Source organism: Apodemus sylvaticus, chromosome 1 (assembly GCF_947179515.1).
Source record: "Apodemus sylvaticus chromosome 1, mApoSyl1.1, whole genome shotgun sequence".
Taxonomy (NCBI): Eukaryota; Metazoa; Chordata; class Mammalia; order Rodentia; family Muridae; genus Apodemus; species Apodemus sylvaticus.
In genome coordinates this window covers 169158404-169181106 of record NC_067472.1, presented here as the reverse complement: position 1 = coordinate 169181106, position 22703 = coordinate 169158404, and the positions used below count along the sequence as shown (strand labels likewise).

Below are 22703 nucleotides of genomic sequence, written 5' to 3'. Positions count from 1 at the left end.
TGGGTGGGTGGATGGGTGGATGGATGGATGGGTGGATGGGTGGATGGATGGGTGGATGGATGGATGGATGGATGGGTGGGTGTATGGGTGGATCGATGGGTGGATGGGTGGATGGATGGGTGGGTAGGTGGGTGGGTGGATGCATGCATATTTGGATGGAGGGTGGATGGATGGATGGGTGGGTAGGTGGGTGGGTGGATGCATGCATATTTGGATGGAGGGTGGATGGAATGATGGGTGTGTGGGTGTATGGGTGGGTGGATGGGTGGATGAATGAGTGGATGGGTGGATGGATGGATGGATGGATGGAAGGATAGACAGATGGGTGGATCTGCATCTACATTAAGGCTTCGGAACAGGCCTGGCCCAGAGCAAGCCCCCTAGGAGTTTCCTGTTACTATGTGAAAACCCAGAGGTCTACCTCCCTTTGTACTCTGATGGGGAAGATCTTGCTAGGATGCCGAGGTGGTGGGCGTTGGGGGCAGGGAAGGAGGGTTAAGGCAGTCCGCAGGGGCTGTGGGAACCTCCCAAGCTGCTGCAGAGCTGGCTCTGCGGCCTCCCAGCCAAGAGCCCGCGTGTAGGAGATGAGAGCCCAGAGCAGGCCCAGCCTCATGTGTTCCTTGTGACTCAAGCTTTGTTTCTAGCAGCCGGAGCAAATTGGCGTGAAATCCACATCTGTACCACATGCCGACCAGGCCCTTCCCTTCCCTGCCTCCAGGCGTTAGCCCTGCCTGCCTGTCTGTGTGCAGTAATGGAGGTGGCACAGGTGGTCACCAGACCTGAAGGAGACAGAGCCTGTCCACCTCACCCGCATAGCCGAATGACTTCACTGTGGTGGTGGCGGGGCATCTCCTGAAGTCTATATTTGTTCTAGTAGGAATTTGTCTGCAGGAAAGGGGAGACAGAAAACTCCAGATGGAGTGAAAAGTTTTTGGAAAGATCCAGAAAAAAGCTGGGCTGGAGCTCGACTCGGAGAGCGCTTGCCTAGTGTGTGTGTGGCTCTGGATTTGGTCCCCAGAGCCCACTGTAAACCAGGTGTAGTGGCAAATACCTAAGAGGCCAGCATTGAAGAATTACAGAGCAGGAGGGCTAGAAGTTCATTTTCAGCTTCATAATGAATTAGAAGCCAGCCTGGGCTACCAGAGACCCTATCTCAAAAACAACAGCAAAAGCCCAGAGGTTAAAGGCCTGGTGTAGCAGAGAGATTCAAGCAAGGTCTGTTGTACTCCTGTAATCTCAGCACTTGAAAGGCTGGGGCAGGAAAGGCTGTAATTGGAGTATGAGACCAGCCTGGACTACACCTTGTCTCAAAGTAATGCTTTTTCACTGGCTTAAGAAAATAGACACTTGGGCTGGAGAGATAGCTCAGTGGTTAAGAACACTGACTGCTCTTCCAGGAGTCCTGAGTTCAGTTCCTAGCAACCACATGGTGGCTCACAACCATCTGTAATGGGATCCAATGCCCTCTTCTAGTGTCTGAAGACAGCGACAGTGTACTCATATGCATTAAATAAATAATAAATAATTAAGAAAATAGACACTTGTCCCACATTCTAGAATTGTTTTGTTTTGTTGGCTTTGGGTTTTTTGAGACAGGGTTTCTCTGTTTAGCCCTGGCTATCCCAGAACTCACTCTATAGACCAGGCTAGCCTTAAACTCAGAGAACTCTGGGGTGCTAAGACTAAAGGGGCGGACCACCTCACATTCTAGAATTTAAAATTGACAGTCAGGGTGTTGGTAGGACCACACTACGGTGTTAGAAAAAGTCATCCTACCTCTTCCAGAATTTGGGGCTACTTGTGACCCCTGGTTTGTGGCCATCTAGTTCCAGTATCTGCCTCTGTCTTCACAAGCTTCTTCTGTCTGTCTCTCTCTCTCTCTTTTAAAGATCTATTTATTTATTTTCTATGAATACACTGTTACTGTCTTCAGACATACCAGAAGAGGGCATCAGATCCCATTACAGATGGTTGTGAGCCACCATGTGGGTGCTGGGAATTGAACTCAGGACCTCTGGAAGAGCAGTCAGTGCTCTTACCCACTGAGCCATCTCCAGGTCCCCAGGCTTCTGTCTTGAATCTTCCTGTCTCAGCTGTTAAGGGTACTTGTTCTTTGATGTAGGTCCATCCTAAGAATGAGGAGTGATTTCATCTCACATGATACATCAGCATGGTGGAGCAGGATTGTCATCCCATCTACACGGAATACAGATGATGGCATGGTGGAGGCTTCCCTCAACTAGAATGAGTTCAAGGTTCGTCTAGGTTACACAGTGAGAAACTGTCTCAAAAGAAAAAGTTACAGGAAGTCTGGTCTGGCGATGTGCCTTCTCTGTAAACTGCTAATCTAGAATTCCCTGGTCAGGCTTCACAGTAGAGCACTGCCTAGAATCCCCAGTTGGGGGTTGGGGCGTGGCTCAGCTAGAGATTGTTTGCCCAGCACATATAAAGTCTTGGCCTCATCCTCAGTAATGGGGGGCTGGGGGGGAGAACCAAAGAAAACCCTAATCACACAAGCTAAGACCTCTTTGTCAAATAAAGCCCGTTCCAGGCTTTGTCCCGGGAGATGTCTTGTTTTAGCAGCAGAGCGAGCAGTAGTCAGCTCTCTACAGTGCGTGTCACTCCCTCTGACCCTAACGCTCTCTGTGGGATAGGACCGGTGCTGAGCTCACACTATGGGCAGCTTCAGGGCTGGGAGAAGCCCACACAGCCGGGCCGGTCATTCTGCCAGTGCCTACGTGGCTGCGTTTTCTCTCCCCTCCCTGTGTGCCCCCCTCTCCCTGTTCTCCTTTCCTGTGCTGTCTTGCTTTTGGAGACATGGTGATCTCCAACAGGAGCTTCTCCAGCTCACCACATCTGCCTGCCTGCCTCTCTCGGTCCTAGGTGCTCTCATCATGTCATTTGGTCTGTGACTGGGTCCCCCTCCTCTGCCTGGGTTTCTGTCCTTTGGATTTGCTCTGTGCATGAGTGATTCTGTAGATAGGGTCCCCGGCGTGAGACGCCGGGTCTGTCTCTGCCCCTTTATACTTAGTGTCTGAGTATCTTCAGATCTGTTTGTCCTCCATTTCCTACCTGAATGCCCCCCCCCTTCTGTCCCTAAGTGTCATCTGTTTCTCTGTGTGTCTCTGCATCCATTCGACTCTGTCTCCGTCCTTCTCACTGGCCCACCCGGCTCCTCTCCCGTGGGTGGGTCCCCCTGAATCTATCTCTAATGTATTTCTTGGTGCTTGCCTCTCTCCATCTCTCTGTCCTTCTGTGACTTATTCATTCTTGTTTTCTGTGAGCCATTAGTTGTTTTGCTTAGACAAGGTCTGATGCTACCTCCTGTGTAGCATAGGATGGCTTCAGATCAGCCTCCTGGGTGCTGGCATGGGGAGTGTGACCCACGGTGCTTGGTCTCTGTTAGGTCTTTGTCCCTTTTCCTATGACCTGACACCATGCTTTTTAGTCTCTCTCCTTTCTGCATAGCATCGTGCTCTGTCTCTAAGTACATCTCTCTCTGTCTCTGTGACTCTGTATGTGTCTCTTTATTTGTCTCTCCTTCTTGTCGGGGTCTGACCGTGAAGTCTCCCCGTGTCTCTTTCTCTGTCTTCCCCTGCTACTTGACATCTTGCTCGCCCCTCCCCTTTCAGTGCTCCCGGTTCCTCCTTCCCGGCATCAGCTCCCCTCCAGCCTTCTCACCCTCCAGTCCCCAAGCCTCTGCCTCCCCGTCCTGGCCAGCAGGTTGTCTGCACGCCAGGCCCCTAGCGTCCAGTCCTTTCTAGCCTAGGCACCTGGAGCTGGGGGCCTCGGGCTCCGTCGGCTGCACTGCACCTCCCTTTTCAGGGCTGCCCAGAGGTGCGGCCCTTTCTACTGCGGAGACCCCCCAGCCAAACATCAAACCAGTGGGAGCAAGTGGGTGGGGAAGAGGGAAGCAGGACCAGAGGTGATGGAGGAGGGGGTGGGGAAGAAGAGAGGAGGTGGAGATGGAAAGAGGGAGAGGCAGTGCAGGGCGAGGGAGGAGGTGAGATAGAAGGAAGAAGGGAAGGCAGAGTCGAATAGGGAGGAGGAAGAGGACGGAGGGAAGAAGAGAAGGCAGGGTGAGGGAGGAGGCGGAGGGAGAGGAGCGCACGCGGCGAGAGCGCGGCCGGGTTCGCTGGTTGAGAGCGAAGAGGGGGTGTGCATTGGCACCGAGAGGGACCCGGGGCCGCCGAGGGCGATCGCAGCTTCGGGAGGTAGAGAGAGTGCAGGGCGCGGGCCCAGGAGGGTGGAGGAGTGAGCATCAAACGGACTCTGGGGTGCACGGTCCCAGCCCCTGCATCTCGGGAGCTGGGGCTCCCCTTCTGGGGACAGCCAGGCTGGAAGTCCCAGGAGGAGGGGAGGGAAGAGCTAGGGGGTCGGGCGCTGGGAAAGGGTCGCTCCGAGGCCTCTTGGATGGGGGGTGCCGCTCGCCTGAGCGCCCCTCTAGCGCTGGTACTCTGGGCCGCACTGGGAGCGGCAGGTAAGACCTGGGGGTCCTGGCAGCATCCTCTGAGGGAGGGGCGGGGTGGGGTGCCTAGGAGAGGGATGCAGCTGCTCTCTTCCCAGCTCACATCGGACCGGCACCTGATCCCGAGGACTGGTGGAGCTACAAGGAGAATCTCCAGGGAAACTTCGTGCCAGGTGCAAACAGGGTGGAGACCCAGAGCCCATATCCCTAGGCGCCGTTTTCCCCAGATTCTGGAGTCTGGGTCCTCGATCCTCTCATCTTCCACAGGATCAATGCTCCCAGCCCCTGCCTTCTTCCCTCAGGAGTGAGTGGGGCCCAGCCTCTGAATCTCAGCGGCTCACCATGGGACATTATACATGCGCATTTCAAGTAGTGAGTGGGAGTGAGTGCGAGGAAAGTGTGGGGGTGGAGAAATGTGTGTGTTTGCAGCCATAGGCAGGTCCTATTCCTGCTGGTAAGCACAGACTCCGTAGCTCAGGTCCCTGTCCCGCCCCCTCACCCTGAGCTTCTAAGTCCTCTTTTATAACTCTTCTCCCCTAATAGTCTTGTCCAGCTGTGGGACCTGGGAGACTTAAAAGAACTACAATTCCCATGGGGCTACGGGGCAGACCGGAGATTGATGAGTTGTTTTCACCTCTGAGGCCTACTGGGAGTTGTAGTTCTGTTTTTACATAGCCCTTTTAACGATGGTAACAATATAGGGAAGGCTTGAAGATGTTATGAGCTCCTAGGAAAGGATTCCAAAATTCTTCTAGGAATCAGGATTCTGGCTCTCACGTATTTTCTCTCTTAGACCCAAAGCTCCAGATTTCCTCCCTCTTTCTTCCTTCATCTGGGGTTATCCCTGCCCCAATCCACACAGCAGGTCCTGCCTGGAATTCAGCCCGTTTCTGTTCCCACAGGGCCTCCCTTCTGGGGCCTGGTGAATGCTGCCTGGAGCCTGTGCGCAGTGGGGAAGCGGCAGAGCCCTGTGGATGTGGAGCTGAAGCGGGTTCTTTATGACCCTTTTCTGCCCCCGCTCAGGCTCAGCACCGGGGGAGAGAAGGTAAGGAGCTGTGCAGCGGGGTGGGTCTAAGCCAAGGAACCTGTGCCGAGGTGGATGGCTAACTATGGGGAATAATAAGTACTGGCAAGATGGAGAGAACACTCCTTACTCCCTGAAGATCACCCGGCCTGCCCTTTCCCGCTGCTTTCCTCAACTTCCCGTGTTTACCCAAGCACTGAAAACAGAAGACAGCTCCTGCCAGGCATTTGAAAAGGCTGAACAAACCCACTGATAATAATAATAACAATAATCTACAAAATGGGTACTATCGCCTTAGCCTTCTGTTATGGCCCAGAGACTTGATGTTACTTGCCTGGGGTCACACAGTCATCCGACCAAGTGATGTGGTCTCAGTGTCTGCAGTACCATTTCTATAGAAGCGCTGGCACCATGAGCCAAAAGCCTCAGAGTCATTTTCCAGGCCGTGCCTCAGGGCCTCAGACCGGCTTTCTCACTAGACTCGCGGGGTTCTTGCCCCTCCATTGTCTACCCTCATCCAGGCCTCCTGCACTGCCTTCAGCTCCATATCCTGCGGTCCAGCCAAACAAAGCCCCCCTCACCCCTGTGTGGAATACACCATCATCTCAGCTACCCAGGAGACTGAGGCGGGGGGAGGGACGGTTCAAAGCCACCCTGTCTCAAAAAGCCACCAAAAACTTAACTATGGCGAATCCCCTTAACTGCCTGCCAAGGCCTCGCCTCAGGGCCGGGAGCATTTATTTATTCTTTGTTGTTCACTAGGTTCCGCCCAGTTCCTGGTCGGCTCAGGGTCTGGCCCCCCCTTCCCTCTTCCTGGAATACCTTTCCCCACTGTTTATCCTTTCATCATTCAAATGTCACTTCCTCAGGGATATCTTCCCTGACTTCTCCAATCTGGTCCCCCCCCCCATTATACCATGTCACCAGTCTCTGTTCCTCCCCTTTGAGCTCAGGTGTCACCACTAAGGGGCCAGCTTTGTAGTTTACTGTTCAATCATCTCCTCTCTCGCCTCACTACTTTATTTTAGTGTTCAAGTGCAGATTGTAGCAACTCAATATTTTTATTTTACTTTTTTAAAAAGCTTCAAAATACAATCGTGTGTGTGATGTGGGGGGAGGGTCATGTGAGAAGGTCAGAGGATAATTCTGTGGTGTGTTTTCTCCTTCTGCCTTGATGAGGGTTCTGGGGTCGAGTTCAAGCCATTAGGCTTACAACAGCAACGGCTTCAAGCACTGAGCTATATTGCAGGCCTTTATGTGATTTTCTTGGGGTTTTTTGTTTTGTTTTGTTTTGTTTGTTGTTGTTGTTTTGGAAAAACTCACTCTATAGCCCTGTTTGGTCTTAAATTTATGGCAATTCTCCTGCCTCAGCTTCCTTGGGGCTGGGATTACAAACCTGAAACAGCACTCCTGGTTCAGTACTTGTGGACTGAATTAATTCATCAGTGTTGGGCGCCTCAGAAGATATGGTCTGAGCCTGGGGGGTGACCGACATCCAAGCTATATTAGATAATCACTCGACTCGGGACTAAGACTTGTGGAGAATGGGAGAGGCTCCTCTCCTTGTGACCCCCTCCCCATCCTTATACCTCTCCTGCAGCTCCGGGGAACTCTGTACAACACCGGCCGCCATGTCTCCTTCCTACCTGCATCCCGACCTGTGGTCAACGTGTCTGGGGGTCCCCTTCTTTACAGCCACCGACTCAGTGAACTGCGGCTGCTGTTTGGCGCCCGGGATGGTGCTGGCTCTGAACACCAGATCAACCACCAAGGCTTCTCTGCTGAGGTGGTGACCCTATCTACCGTGACTCTCCGCACGCACTAGATCACCCTGGCTACTTAGCCTATGCCTCACCCATCCTGCTGCCTCTCAGGGCTGCCTCTCCCTACCCCAAGTGCTAATCCCTGGTGCCGTTCTGGACACCAAAGGCCTGAGACTTGAAAGCATCCATCCTCTCTGTCCCTTCTGCTAAGAGACCCTTCTCTGTGCCTCCCCTTTCTCCCCAGGTGCAGCTGATCCACTTCAACCAAGAACTCTATGGGAACCTCAGCGCTGCCTCAAGGGGCCCTAACGGCCTGGCCATTCTCAGCCTCTTTGTCAATGTGAGGGAGGCAAGAAGGGCAAGCGGCTTCCAGGGTGTGAGGGACAGAGGGAGGCTGGGCGGCTAGCCTGGGGTGGCGGGTCTTTGTGGAGCCCTGGGCTGCTGTCTTCCTCGCCTCCCTCGTGCCTCCTGCGTAGGTGGCTGGCAGCTCCAACCCGTTCCTCAGTCGCCTCCTCAACCGGGACACCATCACCAGAATCTCCTACAAAAGTAAGTCGTCCCCTCCCCCTCCCCAAGCTAGGGGTGGAGCCCCAGCTACTAGGGAGGCTGAGGAAGGAGGGTGACAAAACCAGCCTGGGCTACTGAGTGAGTTGAAGGCCAGCCTGGGCTACTTAGCCAGGTCCAGTGTGAAGACAGAAAGGGAAGAGTGGCTGGAGATGCGGTTCGGTGATGAGCACCTGGTCAGAATCCCCCCAGTGAGGGCCGGGGTGCGGCTCAGTGATCCCGGCCTAGCGCGTCTGAAGCCTTCCGTTCAGTCTCCATACAGCGACAGAAATAACTTAGTCTCTGTGCGTTAGTTGTACACACATGGGCTCCCAGGGGTCTCCCTTTCACACTGGCTTGATATCTGCACAGATGATGCCTACTTCCTTCAAGACCTGAGCCTGGAGCTGCTGTTCCCAGACTCCTTTGGCTTCATCACCTATCAGGGCTCCCTCAGCACGCCTCCCTGCTCGGAGACTGTCACCTGGATCCTCATCGACAGGGCTCTCAATATCACCTCCCTCCAGGTGACTGGCCTCCGTGTGTGCACGCTAGCCCCGTCCTGAGCCCCGCCCCTTTCCACTCACCCGTGGTTTCTCTTGAGGCAGATGCACTCCCTGAGACTCCTGAGCCAGAATCCCCCCTCCCAGATCTTCCAGAGCCTCAGTGGTAATGGCCGGCCCTTGCAGCCCTTGGCCCACAGAGCCTTGAGGGGCAACAGGGACCCCCGGCACCCCGAGAGGCGCTGCCGAGGCCCCAACTACCGCCTGCATGGTATGCCTAATGTATGCCCTCCTTCTCCGCGTCTTGATAGTCTGCACTCATTCCCAGTGGTGTCTCAGTGTGACACATCCCTCGTCCTTTCTCACCTCTCCACACGGAACAGCGGGGCGCGACCCACCCTGTCTTTGCAGCTTAGTGTAAGGCCTGACACCCTATTTTCCTTGTGGTACAATTACATACTGGTCCATGCCTTCTGCCTACTGTCACTTGCCAAGATGGTACAGTCCAAGTCACCCGTTTACAAATGGTATGACCCTACTTAGGGCTATAGTCTTGACAGCTATCCCTTTCTGAGAATCAGCGTGGTACAATCCCTGTCTTCCTTGCTGCCGCTATGGTTCTGCCCCGGGAAATGTTGTCTCTTGTCTGGTGTCTCAACATGGTACAGCCCAGATGACCATATCCTCTTCATGTGTTACTGCCTTTATGCAAACCAACCTAATCTGCACGTCCCGAGTGGCCTTCTTCCCTCCCTAAATGGTCTGGCCCAGGAGCTGTCCATTTCCCCCAACTTGGTACATTCCATCCCCCCCAGCAGCCCGACAGTAGTAGAGCCCTGTGCGTTCAGCTCCCACAGCCCTCAAGCTGGTGCTTTCCTTTGCAGTGGACGGTGGTCCTCATGGTCGCTGAGACTCCCCAGCGAGGATTACGCCCGCCTGTTCTGAGTTTCCTCACCAGGGGAGGGGGAGTCACCCTAAAAGCTATTAAAGGGACTGAATGCTTCCGGTTTCTCGGTGGTTTGATTATCAGTCGCGATTGAGAACTATCTAGGTATTAAAAAATAATCCTTCCAGAAGCCCATTTCTTTCTGCTTTAACCTGCTCTAATTGGTGTTCTGCTTCTTTTCTTCAATGAGTCTGTGAACACTCGGCTCCTTTAAGAGGCACCCCTCCTGCCCCACTCCCGCATCCGGTAGCACGCGCAGAGCCATGTGCTTCCCCCTTCTTCTTGCCTCATTGGCTTGAAGTGGGTCACGGTCCCGCCTCCAGCGCCTCCTCCCATTGGCCAAATGTAGGTCAGTGTCCCGCCTTCTTCCAGAAGGCGAGGCAACTCCACAAGTTCAGCCCCTCACGCGCCTCCAGGGCCTTGGCAGATCCCTTCATCTCATTGGCTGAATGTCTCAAGGGCTCGAGACGTGATTGGCTCTTGCTAGTAGCCGGAGGGAGGCACGCGGCTGGGGTGCATGGCCCTAGAGGAGGGAGGGGGCCCGGAGGAGGGGCGCGCGCTCTGGCGTCGGGTGTTTTGGTTTGGATTTTTTTTTTTCCGCGAAAGAAGTTTGCTTTGGCCACGCCTCAAGGCTGCCGCCTCCTCCTGCCCCCTCCTCCGCCCCTGGGTGCACACCTCTGGGTGCAGATTGCAAAGCTCCTTTCTTTGCGAGAAGTGCAAAATTGGCTAGAGCCAGAGTCTCGCCCACCTGGTACAGAAGGAGCGCGCGCCTGTGTCCCTTGGGGACCCACAGTTGCAAAGAGACAGCTGCTCGATTTGGTCACCCACTCGCCCAGACTATAGGAGCCTCCCGGGACACTCTTGAGTTGCACCTTTCTGCAGAACAGACTGGTTGAACCCCTGCAGCGCTCTTAGGATTTGAAGCGTTCCGATACTGGAGGCTTGCACGCCGCGCTCGCCCGACTCTGGGACACATTCGCCCGAACCACGGGAGTGTGCGGGTGACTGACATATCATCTCATCTCTTCGACTCTCCATGAGCTCATGAACCTGGGAGCAGGTGCCCGGCAATGGCGCGGCCTCTGAGCGACAGGACCCCGGGTCCCCTGCTGCTGGGTGGCCCGGCTGGGGCCCCCCCTAGCGGGGGAGCGCTGCTTGGGCTGAGGAGCCTTCTGCAGGGAAACAGCAAGCCCAAAGAACCGGCCAGCTGTGAGTTCTAGTCCCACTGTGTTAGAGTCAACTGTTGGGGTGGTGGTCCGCGGCACCTATCAGCTAGGTGTCCCATCTTTGCTAGTCTTCATTCGGTCACTTAGGTCTTCCAGTCCATCGGCCTCCAGGACCAAATCTGACGCCTGGAGAGCCTAAGGGTCAAGTCCCTGGAGTGTTCCTCCCTGAGGACAGAGTTTAGGTGCCAGACCCCTCTTTCTTCCCTTTGGCCTCGGAGTCTGGACCCCTGGAGTCCTAGGGGAAGGGAGGGGGTGTGTCGGATGCTCACACGGTGCGGACACGGGCTTGGGCGGGGCCTCACAGGGTCACATGGAAACTAGGGATGAGGAATGTGCCTGAGCCACGGAGCCCCTTCCAGCCCCAACAGCCTGTGGGGGAGGGGACGGGGGTGCCGGGGTGGGGGAATTACTGAGCTCTCACTTTTTCTCTCTCACCTGCCCAACCTTTCACCCACCCTGTCACTGAACCCTTCTTTCTAAACTTCCATCCTCCTTCTTTGGGTCGCTTTCTTGTGTCTTAATCCCCGCCCGGGTCTCTAACGCTCGCTATCCTTCTGTATACTTTTGTCTCTTCCCCTCTCTGTGTCCCCGTCTTCCTGACCCTCTATTGCTGGGGACTTGTCCTCTTCTCTGGATCTCCCCAAGCCCCGTCTTTATCCCTCTCTTCTTTTTCTGGGCCCTCTCCCTGCCTGTACCTACTTCCCTGGGTCTTTGCCCTACGGATCCCGTCTCATTTCTCTGTACCTCCGCCATATCTCTCTACCTTGGGGTCCCTCCTGTGTCCCTCCACCCCATCCGGTCTCTCCCTGGCCTACAGGTCTCCTGAAGGAAAAGGAGCGCAAGGCATCTCTGCCCTCAGCCCCCGTCCCGGGACCGGGCCTGGAAACGGCGGGCCCAGCCGATGCCCCGAGTGGGGCCATTAGTGGCGGTGGGTCCCCTCGGGGGCGCTCAGGGCCTGTGGCTGGCCCGAGTCTTTTTGCGCCGCTGCTGTGGGAACGCACGTTGCCTTTCGGGGACGTGGAATACGTGGACCTGGACGCCTTCTTGCTGGAGCACGGGCTACCGCCGAGCCCGCCGCCCCCCGGGGGCCTGTCGCCGGCACCCTCTCCAGCGCGCACTCCCGCGCCCTCCCCGGGGCCCGGCTCTTGCAGCTCCTCTTCCCCCCGCTCCTCGCCCGGGCACGCCCCCGCGCGGGCCACTCTGGGAGCCGCCGGCGGCCACCGCGCAGGTGCGGCGAAGGGGCGGGGCTGGCGGGCAGGGCGGGGCCTCGCGACACTTTTGGAAGTCTGCCCAATGAGATGCTGAGATCCTATAGGGGACTTGGGTCCCCAAATGCGAGAGGATTATCCAGTGCGAGGCTGTATTTTTCTCTAAGACAAAAGTTTCCTGATGTTTCTGGAGCCAAGACTAGAAACTCAGAACACCTTAATTATCTCCAGAGACTGGGTCCAGAATTTGGGGAAACTAGATAAGACTGGACTTCAAGGACACCTAAAATGGGAATGAGCAGGCCAGAGCAGGGGTACTAGGTTCCCGGATCCTGCCCACCCCCGAGCCCCCAAGTGGAGGGTGGTGCATCCTGCCTCCTAGAGTCTTGCAGCAGAGAATGTCGGGACCCCGACTCTGGCTTCTCCAGAGGAGCTTCCCCGCATTCCTGCGTTGGAGACCTAAGATCTCAGACCTGTGGGGATCCGGATGGCAAAGAGCTTGACAGGCCGGTTCTCCTACGATCCCCCACCACCACCACAGCGCGGGGTGGGCGGGGCAGAATCACTGTAGATGTTGGAGCTGAGACCAAAAGGAACAAGAAGGGAGGCGACTCCTATCAAGACAAGGAGTCTGGATGTGGGACGCCTGGGTACACCTGTCCCTGATCCGACCTCCAGGCAAAACCAGTACTGCACATTCCCTCGCCACGTGAGTCCTCCCTCCTTGCTGCGCGCACGCGCTCTCACGCGAGAGGAGGCGGGGCCGGGAACGTGCGGGTGCTTGGCTGGGGAGGAGGGGAAAGGGGAAGCTGTAGGCCACACGTGACGCGGGCGGCCGTGAACTGGTGTCCTCGGCTGGCCCCGGCTTATTTGTTCTTAAAGACACAGGAGTCATCCTTTTTTAGGCAAGCTCCTGGAACTTTCATCACTCTTAGGAGTGTGTCTACCAGGTCTAAACTCTGAGCAAGGATTCAGTAAGTAGGACTCAGACAAGGCAGTGGGAGCAAAAATAACAGAGTCTGAAGTTTTGGAAGACTCACAGGATATCTAAGGCCAGTCATTTCTGCCTTCCTCACAATGACAGAATTGCCTTCCGGTGGCTAAGCATCTTTGTCACAGGGTTGGTGTCTGACAGGATTTGTGTTAGGACAGCAGAAAAGCCTGCCTTGTGGTGGATAAGATTGGGGGTGGGGGGTGCTCTGAGGACGCAGTCCCCAAACTACTCACACATTCAAGTGATGCCATATTCCTCTAGGCTTGGCCTCGAGGGACACACCCAGTCCTGTGGACCCAGACACCGTGGAGGTGCTAATGACCTTTGAACCTGATCCCGCTGATCTCGCCCTGTCAAGCATTCCAGGCCATGAGACTTTTGACCCTCGGAGACACCGCTTCTCAGAGGAGGAACTGAAGCCTCAGCCAATCATGAAGAAGGCGAGGAAAGTCCAGGTGCCCGAGGAACAGAAGGTGAGCGAGCAGGTGCGGGCCTGGGCCTGGCTCAAAGCTGTGGGAAGCCTCTCCCCTGGAAGGCCTCGAGCTCCGTGGCCTATAGGCATAGAGAGCCTTGTTCACAAGGCTTCTGGGGACAAATATTGTCCTGAGAGTCATGAAGATGGTGTCATGCATTGTGACCTCCAATCACTTGGACCCGTAAGCTCAAGTCCCGAGAGGCTTTGTTGCCAATTACAGCTTTCATTGGCTGTCCCATCAGCCAACTTCTCCACAGCTGGCCTAGCTGGAGCTAGGCTTTGGTGTTCATTCTGAAACATCTGTAGAACGGCCTCTGCCTGGGTGCAGACATGGTCCTCCTGGGGCCTGGAAGTCATCTTGTACCAGCCATATTCTAATTTGTGGGAATCTTAGGCACGTGCGTTTTTCTAGAGTTTGGGTTTTGCTGTTACTGAGGGCTCTCATGTCTATGACACGGCCTTGTATGCATCATAGCCATTCCGGCATCTAGTTCCACATGAGAAACCTATTCTATACGAGTGGGTTTTCCTGCTGCAGAGCTCAGCTGTTGCTAGGGAATGGATGTGCCTAGCAAGCGGGAGCCTTTAATTAAGAGGAAGCCTAGGGAAGCATCTTTTCCAGCTGGGTGAAGGACCCGTAGTATAATCCACAGAGGAAACCTCAGCCACAAATTCCTCCATCAGTCAGGTACCAGAGAGAGGGAGGAAGGGATGCAGACAGCTCCCTGACCTCGGTTCAAGGGTGGAAGGAAAGAGACTGCGGCTACTTACAGCTCATGTTTACTTTCTGATGAAATGAGGTTGCCTTGGCAACCAGGACACCAAACCCCATCACTAGGGGAGCTATCCAAGCTTTCCTTAGCAACCAGGATCTGGAAAGGTGATGTCTAGGGCACCTGTGCTCTTCAATGAGATAAGCCCTCAGACCCTGAAGGCCTCGTTGCTAGGTAACAAGCATCCATAGCAACCAGCTTTCCATGGTTCCTTTTTAAGTGGGGAGTCTTGCTCTGTTTGTACAGTGGAGAATTTGAAGTCCAGCTTTCTTCATACGTGTACCTGGAATCTATCTCTTTCTGCCAGAGGCCTATCCTTAAAAACCAGGGCAGTAGACAACAGAAGTTTGGGTATCTGTCCCAGCAATGACCAATGGCCCTTAGGCACAGAATCAGAAACAGGGAGTTCCTTTTGTTGTATCTCAGTGCCCCTTCCACCCCTCCATCCCCAGGATGAGAAGTACTGGAGCCGGAGGTATAAGAACAATGAAGCAGCCAAGAGGTCAAGAGATGCAAGAAGACTCAAGGAGAACCAGATATCTGTGCGGGCAGCCTTCCTGGAGAAGGAGAATGCCCTGTTGCGGCAGGAGGTGGTGGCTGTGCGGCAGGAGCTGTCCCACTACCGTGCTGTGCTTTCACGCTACCAGGCCCAGCACGGGACACTGTGAGGTCACTTCCACCTGCCAGGGCTAAGTCCCGGTCCTTGCTCAGACTTACACCTGACACCCTACTTCCTCCCTGTCCCACGGCCAGTGGTCTGGCCTGCTAGGTGCCCCAGGGATGTCATGATGCAGACAAATACATTTATATTTTTAAGAAAAAGCTAGCCTTCCCCCACCTCCCTCGTGGGGGTGGGGAGGGTCCTGTGTGTGCTCTTAGCACGTCTGGGTACCCATCCATCCATCCGCCTCCATCAGCACAATCCTGAATAAATCTTGAGAACCCAGGAGCCAGCTGTTGTGGCGGACAAAGCAGCTACTGGCCCTGACTCTGGCTGCATCCATGCGGGGAACTGCCACCATCCTTGTAGGAAGGACCACAGTAACTGACAGGGACTTCATGGAAGGGTGAAGGTCTAGAGGAAAGCAACACCTTTATTGCATAGACCTTTTCAATTGCTTTTTAAACTAGGGACAGGGACACACAAGACACAGAACATCCCATCCCTAGCTGGCCAGGGGAGGAACATTAGTGCAAATCCGGGGACCGCCTGGGGGAACCTGCCCCGCAAGGGCTGACTGGCCAGTCAAGTAGAGGCACCGGAGTAGGCAAGAAGAAACCCTGGCTGGACAGGAAGCTGAAGAAGCCTTGCTAGCTCATACATTCCAGGCCCCGTCAGTGGACATCAAGAAAGGCAGACCCCACCCTCAAGGTCCACTGGGAACTGAGGGCCAGGACCACTCTCCACCCTTGCAGTTCTGAGTGCCGGCCCAACTTCTACCTATGAAAGATAGATCTTAGCCTATGGGGCTCTGGGTCCACCAACTCGGCATGCTTTGGGCTCATTCAGGCTCGCAGCTTTTGACCTGCAGGCCCAGTGAGCAGCGTGGCGAGACTCGGATGCACCTGCGCCTGTATTGGCCCGTACTCCACTAACTCCCCATCTACAGTGAGCAGGCCACGAGGCGTGAGTGGCTCGAGGCGGAAGGCACGTGCTGCAGCATAGCCCAGATGTGGGCAGCCCAGGCTGAAGTGGTTCCCATGCTCCATGGCCAGCAGAATGCGCAGAAGAGCAGCCCGTGAGATGCCACTCCGCACCCAGCACAGGTGCACCACGCCGTCATCGAAGCGTGCGTGTGGGGCTGCCATCAAGTCTGCGCAGAGGTGGCTTGGCAAGATGGCCAACATGAGCACAAATTCCCCCTCTATTGTCACCCAGTCTTGGGGCAGCGGAGAGCCCAGGGGAGGGAGCAGGTGGTCCACTGGGCCCCAGGTAGAGGCTTCTGGGGCACTGTGGGTGGGAGGCAGGACCGCCGAGGATGCTGGCACTTCTGGGGGTCCTTCGGCGATGGGCGAAAGCTGAGCTGTTTTGAGAGCGTTGGGGGGTGAAGGCAGCAGTGGGTCTGGGGACAGAGGTGCATCCCCAGCTGCCCCCCAGTCTCCAGGCAGCTCTGGGCCACCACCATTGAGGGACAGGTCAGGCAGGGGGTCAGGGGAGCCAGGGGAGGCCAAGGCGGGCTGGGGCAGGGGCAGGGGCAGGTCAGACACTGAGCGATGTAGAGGCGAGTGGGTGGCGGTCGGGGTTGGAGCTGGCGCCAAGGCCAGTTCCGACTTAGCTCGTGGCAGACTGTGGCCTGGGATGGGCAAGGCTGGGTCTGTGGTGGCGGGGAGGTAGGAGAGGCGCCCACGGTAGGTGTGCAATGTGGCCAGGCCTAGCACTGCACCCAGTGTGAATCGAGCGCTGCCCAGGGCTCTGAAGCGCTCACTCTGAATGTCCACATCTGACAAGAATCCCCAGGCCACCGACAGAAAGGAAAAACAGCGGGATCCTGAGGCTAGCGTCACAGAGAGCAGGTCCAGAGGATGGCTGCCACCCCGGCAGAGAAGAAGCGAGCAGTTGAGCAACAGGTCAACGCCAACAGCCTGCTCAAACCTTCACAATCAGAGAAAAGTGTCACACTGGGAAGCAATGGGGGTGAAACACAGAAGGGGAAGAGGGGAATGGCGGGAGCAGCTAAGCCATCAGGGAGCATATCCTGCCCCCCCCCCCCAAGCACCCGACTGAAGGGGTTCTGTGGGCCAGGCAGATCTAGCTCTTGGGTGCGGGGTGGTGGGTGCAGGTGATGAGAAGATAGTAAACCCTGTAGACCCAAAGACTCATCCCTCTCTTAGCAGGCGTCCCTGGCTGTCTCAGCAGTGGTCAGTGTACCCACCATGACGGTTAACCGCCCCCCCCCCTCCGCTAGTGCACTGCCAGAGCCACAGGGGAGGACAACTGTCAGCAGTGGTCAACGTACCCTCCATGATGGTTAACCGCCCCCGCTAGTGCATTGCCAGAGCCACAGGGGAGGACACCAATGGGCATCCGCACGGCGTCTTCCCAGTCTGGGCGATCAAGGAGACCATTCAGCACCTGCAGTTGGGAATGGACTGCCTGGGTCCTGGCCTCCCTCCTCAGTCCCCCCCAGGGCAGGGTTAGGGTGTCTGTAGCTCTACCTCATAAAGCAGCCCATCTCCAGACACAGTGACAATGCCTTCCCACTCACTCAGGCTCAGCCCCTGCACCAGCTCCCGGGCATGATTTTGTCGTTCTAAGGGGGCAAATCAAAGGGTTAGTCAGGAAGCCTCCTCATCCTATCACGGCCTCCAGAAGATCCAGGGGCATCCCTTCCAGCCCTACTGCCAGCAGCCCCTACCTGTCTGTATGAGGTTGAAGGACAGCCCAGCTTCAGAGATCATGGGCACCACGTGGTCCATACAGCGCTGCCAGGCCAGGCCCCGCCCCCCAAAAGGATTGACCAATAGGAGCAGTCTGGGCTTCCGGGGTAGCAATTCAGGAGTGATTTCTGAAGCAGAGAGAAAGGAAGGACTGAATCTTGGAGAGGCTGCAGATCCGGCCTCCTCCCTAGCAACAATATCTGTAAATGGGTTCCAAGGCGACTTGATAGGTAAAGGGCCTGCTGGGAGTTTCTGCCTCCCTGCTGCCTCCTGGCCAGTGAGGTCAGACCAGTTTTTTCTCACAGGTGCTAAGACAAAGGGCTGGTTGTGAAAGCAAGTAAGTGCTCTTTGAACCTGTATGATCTCTGAACAACTGTTAGCCAGCATCAGGCTCCTCCCTGTGAGCCCCTGGGCAGTGCGGCTCACACACGAGGCGGGCAGAGGGAGGCTCTGCTGGAAAGCCTCCTCTCTGTGTAGAGCGGAGCTCCAGGGCACCTCGGAGCTGCCTGAAGGTCCTAGGGACCTGGGCTGTACTCTGGCATTCTCAGCCGCCCGGGAGGGAGGATTACTCAGCTGATGTCAGACGCTATTGTGAAGGGAGGGGCCGACAATGGAGCCAGCAGCAGAGGCCCTCACTGGGCTTCTCTGCTATTCTACAAACACACAGGGACACAAGCACCCATATGGCTCTGGCCCAGCATCTCACCCTGGTCCCCAGACAGAGGCACTCCTCGGAGGAGACACATGAGGGCAGTTGCCCAACGTTGGGCCTCTGCACGATTCTCCATATAAGTGGCGGCCCCGTCAACCCGGAAGGTCCGAGTAGCTTTGCGCCGGCCCCCGCGCCGGCCCCGTGGGTAGGTATAGATGCAGAAGTAGGCTGCAGTGTCTTCCGGGCTACGGCTCTGCAGAGTGCCACAGCCCGAGACCTCGTCCAGAGAGACTAGACCATCTCGGGGCCGGGCTTCTGGCTTTGGGCGCAGCCGCTGTATGTGTAGGGCTTGTGTTGTGAGGGTGAGGGCGAACCGTGGGCCCTGGGCCGGGTAGGAACCGAACTCGCCATGCAGGATTGGCGTGCTGGCGGCCACTGGCAGTGGTGGTGGTGGGGCCATGACCCTGGTACAGTCCCAAGCACTCTTAGACTCTTGGCTTGGGGTCAGCTCCTGGTCCAGTCTCTGTGGGGGGAGGAAGACAATGGTCAGAATCCAGGATCCCCATGGTAGGTGGGGGGACAGGAGAGACCTGTGAAAAGGAAACAGTGTGGGAAAGGAATACCAGAGAGTCAGAAAAGCGTAGATGGCCGGGAAAGTAGGCGTCCAGGCGGGAAATTATTCTGGAAATTATTGTTACAACAACTAGTTACTACTCCCTGAAGGTCCAGCATAGTAGTGCACACAGGCAGCACAGGGAGTCAAAAACACAGGTTTGAGGCCGGCCAGGGGATATCTTGTTTCAAACAAACAACAAAACCCAAGCCAATCAGAAGAGAGAGAAAGCGAGTATGTGTTAGACTAGAGGGCAAGGGCAGGGGGGGGGAGGCAGACACTGGATGAGAGGCAGGAGAAAATAGGCTGAGACAGGAAGACACTGTCCCCTCCCACACCGAGGCACTGCCTGGTGTTGAGGGGAGAACCATGTAGACACTCAGGCACAAGAAGAAAGGGACAGCTCTGGAATGCAGGGGAACACTGCACAAACAGCGGCCTCGGAGGCACAGGCTGATAAAATTCTTAAAGGAGCCGGGCAGTGGGGCTCAGGCCTTGTAATCCAGGCACTCAGGAGGGAGAAGCAGGCGGTCTCTGTGCCCTGGAGGGCAGTGTAGTGTACACTGAGTTCCAGGACAGACACGACTATGCAGAGAAACCCTACGGAGGAGGAACTTAAGAGTTTCTCACTCTAGTGAAGAAAGCCTGTTGCTTTCCTGCCTGTTACAGTAGGGAAAGAACACGACACACAGACCAGAGGGGAGCCACCTGTGGGAGCCCAAGGGAGTGGCCACCAGCCTGTTTGACCGGAAGCACTAACCTGGGTGATTGGCCGAATTCTCTCCAGGAAGAGGGCAAGCCAGGACTGAGCCCCTTCTCCGGCTCGGCAGAAGGTTCCAACCTCCTAATTGCTCACCTTTGAGCAGTTCAACCCAGTCGCCTGACTAGTTTATCACCTTTCTCAGGCTCACAACAGCCTGGGACACGCCCCCCGTGAGTACTGTCCCTCAGGATCTACCTCTGCCCGTTGCTCTGACCGCTCCTTTAATGCCCATGTGTCTGCCCCACCCTTAAAACCTGTAGGGACCCGTATGAGGCCCTCAAATCAAACAACAGCACAGAACCTTATAAATGCTCCATCTTAGGCTGGGTCTCGGTCTCCCAGGACCCCAGATCTTGGCTCCACCCACAGGTTCCCGGCCGACGGCCGTTTGTCCCGGGTCTCCCTAGCCTGTACGACTACTGCAGGGCCGCTACGCAGGACCAGGTCGGAGTCTCTATCCCAGGCCCGGACCTGGTTGCCGTTTCCAGATTTCACCTAGTGCTCCGCACCAGGCCTTAGTGTCCGCTCCTCTAGGGTCACCCCGAACCCCGCAACCTGCGTGCACGCTGCGTCGTTCCAGCAGCCCCTCCAGAGTCTGCACTACCGCCCCCATCAGATCTAGGGGTGGGGGAAGGGTGTGCGTCCGCCCAGCCAATGGCTGCACCGATTCCGAGCCGCACCAATGAGAAGGCAGGGGGGCGGAGGCATCCGCCTTCATAACTACGCGCCAGGGCCGGGAGGCAGTCGACGGAAGTCGGGCGGGGCTTCAAGCGAGCAAGGCAGCTCCCATTATTAGTGAGGGCACACACGCAGCAAAATCAAAGGATGTGGTCGAATACAAAGCTTAGCCCGCCATCTTTGTTGAGGTCAAAACAGGCCCTTCCCAACAGAGTCAATAAAAAGGGGTGTGGAGGAGGCGTTCTTCAACCAACTCTCCAACTTTGGTAACAGAGCAAGGCAGAGATAGAAACTGAGGTGACTGTGATGGTCTCCTGTAATCTTAAAACTAGAGAGGCTGAGGCAGAAGTATCAGGAAGTGCAGGATCGGTCTCTGCTACTTATAGCCAGTCATGTGACACCTTGTATCGAATAAACCCCAGAAAATGATCAACACGGAAAGGTGGTGACCATTCTGGACCGAACCAGGCCCGGGAGGCTCACCCTCACTGATTTACAAACTGATTTGGACTATAGCCTTCCAGGAGAAAGAATGAGATTAACATCCCAGGACGCCACCGTGGGACAAGACAGCCCCAGCAAGAAGCTCAGGGAGGGAAAAGCGTTGGAAGCCCAGAATGGGAAAGGAACTGAGCCCAGGAAAAAAAAAAAAAAAGAAATTGACAGAGACAGGCAAGAAAAGGATGGCAGGAGACACAAGTGGGTGTGGGTGTGGGTGTGGGGGGGGGGGTGCGCGCAGACACCGGTGCCTCCCACATGCTGGACAAAGCATGCTCACACTGAGGCAGAGACAGAACTTCTTAGGAAAAAAAAAAATCAGTGGAGAAGGGAGTCTGCTTATGGCCAAATACACCTTGCATCCTATCCACAGCATCAAGCGCCCCAGACAACATGCCAAGCCATAAGACGATCTCAGTGAAGTGCAGAGACCTGGATTCAGCCACTGAGCTCCGAGAAACCCCTGACCGAAGGGGCTGGGACCTCAGCAGAGAAAGGGGAACACGAAAGGGAAAATGCTAACTCACCCACACTGAGTGACCTCACCCTGAAGAGCCCTCAGTAGCCCAGCGGTAAGAGAAAGGACTACTCACCCTGCCCCCAGGGCGGTCTGAGGCTAGGGGCAGACGGGCCTTGGTAGATGTTCTCACCCCTGGGATGACAACCTCACACCAGCGGCTCTCGACCTCCGTGATGCTGTGACCCTTTAGTTCCTGTGTTGTGGTCACCCCCCAAACATTTCATTGCTATGACTTTAATTTTGCTACTCTTATGAATTGTAATGTAAATATATTTACATTAAGGGCCCACGACCCACAGGTTGAGGACCACGGCTACAGTAGAGCCTCCCTTACCTCCTTCCATTGCCCCTTGGATTCAGGTGTCCAGTGGGCACCCAGGCCTCCGCTCTGTCACAGCAGGGCCCGAGCCCCAAACTGGAGGCCAGGTAAAGTGTCTTGCCTATTCACTATGCAGTCCCGGATAGGAGTTCTGAAGAGGAGGGCACACTGCAGGCTCAGTGTCCCATCTCCCATCCAGCTGGCCTGCCCTGCACTACCCAAGTTCAGGTAATACAATTCTGCCTAACGCTCTGTACCAAAGTGTTGCCTGAAGACACTTACAGACTTCTACACTCAGGGAAGACACCCTAACAGGGAGTCTTTTTAGCACTCTCCTTTTCCAAACAAGGAGGGGAAACAAACAAACAAACAAACATAGAAAATGACTTACCCAAGATCACAGTTTTAAATGGCAGGGCCAAGCCAAGTGTTGAAAAACCGCGATCCCCGATACTTCGGAGGCTGAAGCAGGAAGAGTGAGTCAAAGCCCAGGCTGGGCAACTTTGTGGAACCTTGACTTGGAGTGGGGGTGGGGGGTGGGGGTGGGGGGTGGGGGGACAGAGCTGGCACTAGAACTAGCTTACTATCTGGCTACGTGCCAACTGTTCAGTTTTATATCTGTCTCTCCTTCTGCGGGGGTGGGGAGATCCCTCACCATTTTCCCTTCTCCCCCTCAGGCCTCCACACCTCCAGCCACCGTCACGGTCTCTATCTCATCCTCTCTGGCGCTTGTTATCTATCCCCTTTCCAGCCCGGGAGCTCTGTGTGCCTTCTCCGCACATCAATATGTACATCGAAAATGTTGGACCAGTTCAACCAGTCTGGTTTAGGAAAGGAAAAAACAAAAAAGCCCTCCCTAAGAAAGAAAACTAAGGAGAGATCCGGAAAGAGGTCATCTAAGGGCAGGGTGGAAAGCGGAACACAAAATATTGAAAAAGTAAGGTTGAATCGCAGCAAGAAACTCTCGGGTGAGAGATCTAGTAGGACTTCCTGAACTTTAGTTCCGTCTAGTAAACTGAGCGTAAGGAAAAGGCGGCCGTGAATTTAAAGAAGTGCCGGAAGTGTGAGATTAGCTTCAGGCCCGGACAAGCCTCACCTCCAACACACAGCCCACCGGGTCCTCCGCGAGCCACCGAGAAGCGGTCGGCGTGCGGCCAGAGAGTCACCACGCGATTTGTCCCGCTAACTCCAAGCATGTCTCTCGTTCTCAGGTCCCTTTATTTCTGAAGAATATAGAGAGCAGGGACTAGGGAAGGCTAGAGAGGCTCTCTGCGTCCCGGCCCTTTCCTCAGCCTGCTTTTTCTTTGGTTCTGGAAGCCTTGGTTCAGTCGGTCATCCAATGTACCATAGAGAAAACCA

At 55.6% G+C, this 22703-nt stretch overlaps 3 protein-coding genes across 12 annotated transcripts; 2 read left to right on the top strand and 1 right to left on the bottom strand.

The window, feature by feature from the left end:
- The first annotated feature begins 4030 nt into the window (after positions 1-4030).
- Ca11 (carbonic anhydrase 11) lies at positions 4031-9303 on the top strand. 2 transcript variants are annotated; one of them, XM_052162919.1, is made up of 9 exons: positions 4033-4480; positions 4567-4641; positions 5371-5513; positions 7093-7278; positions 7500-7595; positions 7732-7804; positions 8171-8325; positions 8407-8572; positions 9186-9303. In XM_052162919.1, the coding sequence occupies exons 1-9, from the start codon at positions 4414-4416 to the stop codon at positions 9209-9211; spliced, it is 987 nt and encodes a 328-aa protein (XP_052018879.1). In that variant the 5' UTR covers positions 4033-4413; the 3' UTR covers positions 9212-9303. The 2 variants fall into 2 exon arrangements, with proteins under 2 accessions (XP_052018878.1, XP_052018879.1); XM_052162918.1 differs by lacking the exon at positions 9186-9303 and having other exon boundaries at positions 4031-4480; positions 8407-9177.
- A 534-nt stretch (positions 9304-9837) lies between these two features.
- Positions 9838-14869, top strand: Dbp (D-box binding PAR bZIP transcription factor). 5 transcript variants are annotated; one of them, XM_052162882.1, is made up of 4 exons: positions 9838-10456; positions 11291-11701; positions 12937-13148; positions 14376-14869. In XM_052162882.1, the coding sequence occupies exons 1-4, from the start codon at positions 10318-10320 to the stop codon at positions 14589-14591; spliced, it is 978 nt and encodes a 325-aa protein (XP_052018842.1). In that variant the 5' UTR covers positions 9838-10317; the 3' UTR covers positions 14592-14869. The 5 variants fall into 5 exon arrangements, with proteins under 5 accessions (XP_052018842.1, XP_052018846.1, XP_052018861.1 ...); XM_052162886.1 differs by lacking the exon at positions 11291-11701 and having other exon boundaries at positions 9858-10456; XM_052162901.1 differs by lacking the exons at positions 9838-10456; positions 11291-11701 and adding an exon at positions 11876-12390.
- A 122-nt stretch (positions 14870-14991) lies between these two features.
- Sphk2 (sphingosine kinase 2) lies at positions 14992-22669 on the bottom strand. 5 transcript variants are annotated; one of them, XM_052162857.1, is made up of 7 exons: positions 22441-22669; positions 21736-21806; positions 18008-18476; positions 17280-17429; positions 17080-17174; positions 16881-16996; positions 14992-16516 (listed from the first exon to the last, which is right to left on the bottom strand). In XM_052162857.1, exons 3-7 carry the CDS (start codon positions 18411-18413, stop codon positions 15430-15432), a joined length of 1854 nt encoding a protein of 617 aa, XP_052018817.1. In that variant the 5' UTR covers positions 18414-18476; positions 21736-21806; positions 22441-22669; the 3' UTR covers positions 14992-15429. The 5 variants fall into 5 exon arrangements, with proteins under 5 accessions (XP_052018817.1, XP_052018828.1, XP_052018823.1 ...); XM_052162868.1 differs by lacking the exon at positions 22441-22669 and adding an exon at positions 22000-22434; XM_052162863.1 differs by lacking the exon at positions 22441-22669 and adding an exon at positions 22032-22434.
- Positions 22670-22703: the final 34 nt, after the last annotated feature.

Coding starts and splice junctions, on each gene's coding strand:
- Sphk2 (XM_052162857.1), bottom strand. CDS start 18,413: ATGGCCCCACCACCACCACTGCCAGTGGCCGCCAGCACGCCAATCCTG. Junction 17,175..17,279: donor CTTCAACCTCATACAGACAG/GTAGGGGCTGCT, acceptor TTGCCCCCTTAG/AACGACAAAATCATGCCCGG. Junction 16,517..16,880: donor GCGGTTAACCATCATGGAGG/GTACGTTGACCA, acceptor CTGATTGTGAAG/GTTTGAGCAGGCTGTTGGCG.
- Ca11 (XM_052162918.1), top strand. CDS start 4,414: ATGGGGGGTGCCGCTCGCCTGAGCGCCCCTCTAGCGCTGGTACTCTGG. Junction 4,481..4,566: donor GGCCGCACTGGGAGCGGCAG/GTAAGACCTGGG, acceptor CTCTCTTCCCAG/CTCACATCGGACCGGCACCT. Junction 7,596..7,731: donor TTCTCAGCCTCTTTGTCAAT/GTGAGGGAGGCA, acceptor CCTCCTGCGTAG/GTGGCTGGCAGCTCCAACCC.
- Dbp (XM_052162882.1), top strand. CDS start 10,318: ATGGCGCGGCCTCTGAGCGACAGGACCCCGGGTCCCCTGCTGCTGGGT. Junction 11,702..12,936: donor CGCCGGCGGCCACCGCGCAG/GTGCGGCGAAGG, acceptor ATATTCCTCTAG/GCTTGGCCTCGAGGGACACA. Junction 13,149..14,375: donor AGGTGCCCGAGGAACAGAAG/GTGAGCGAGCAG, acceptor CTCCATCCCCAG/GATGAGAAGTACTGGAGCCG.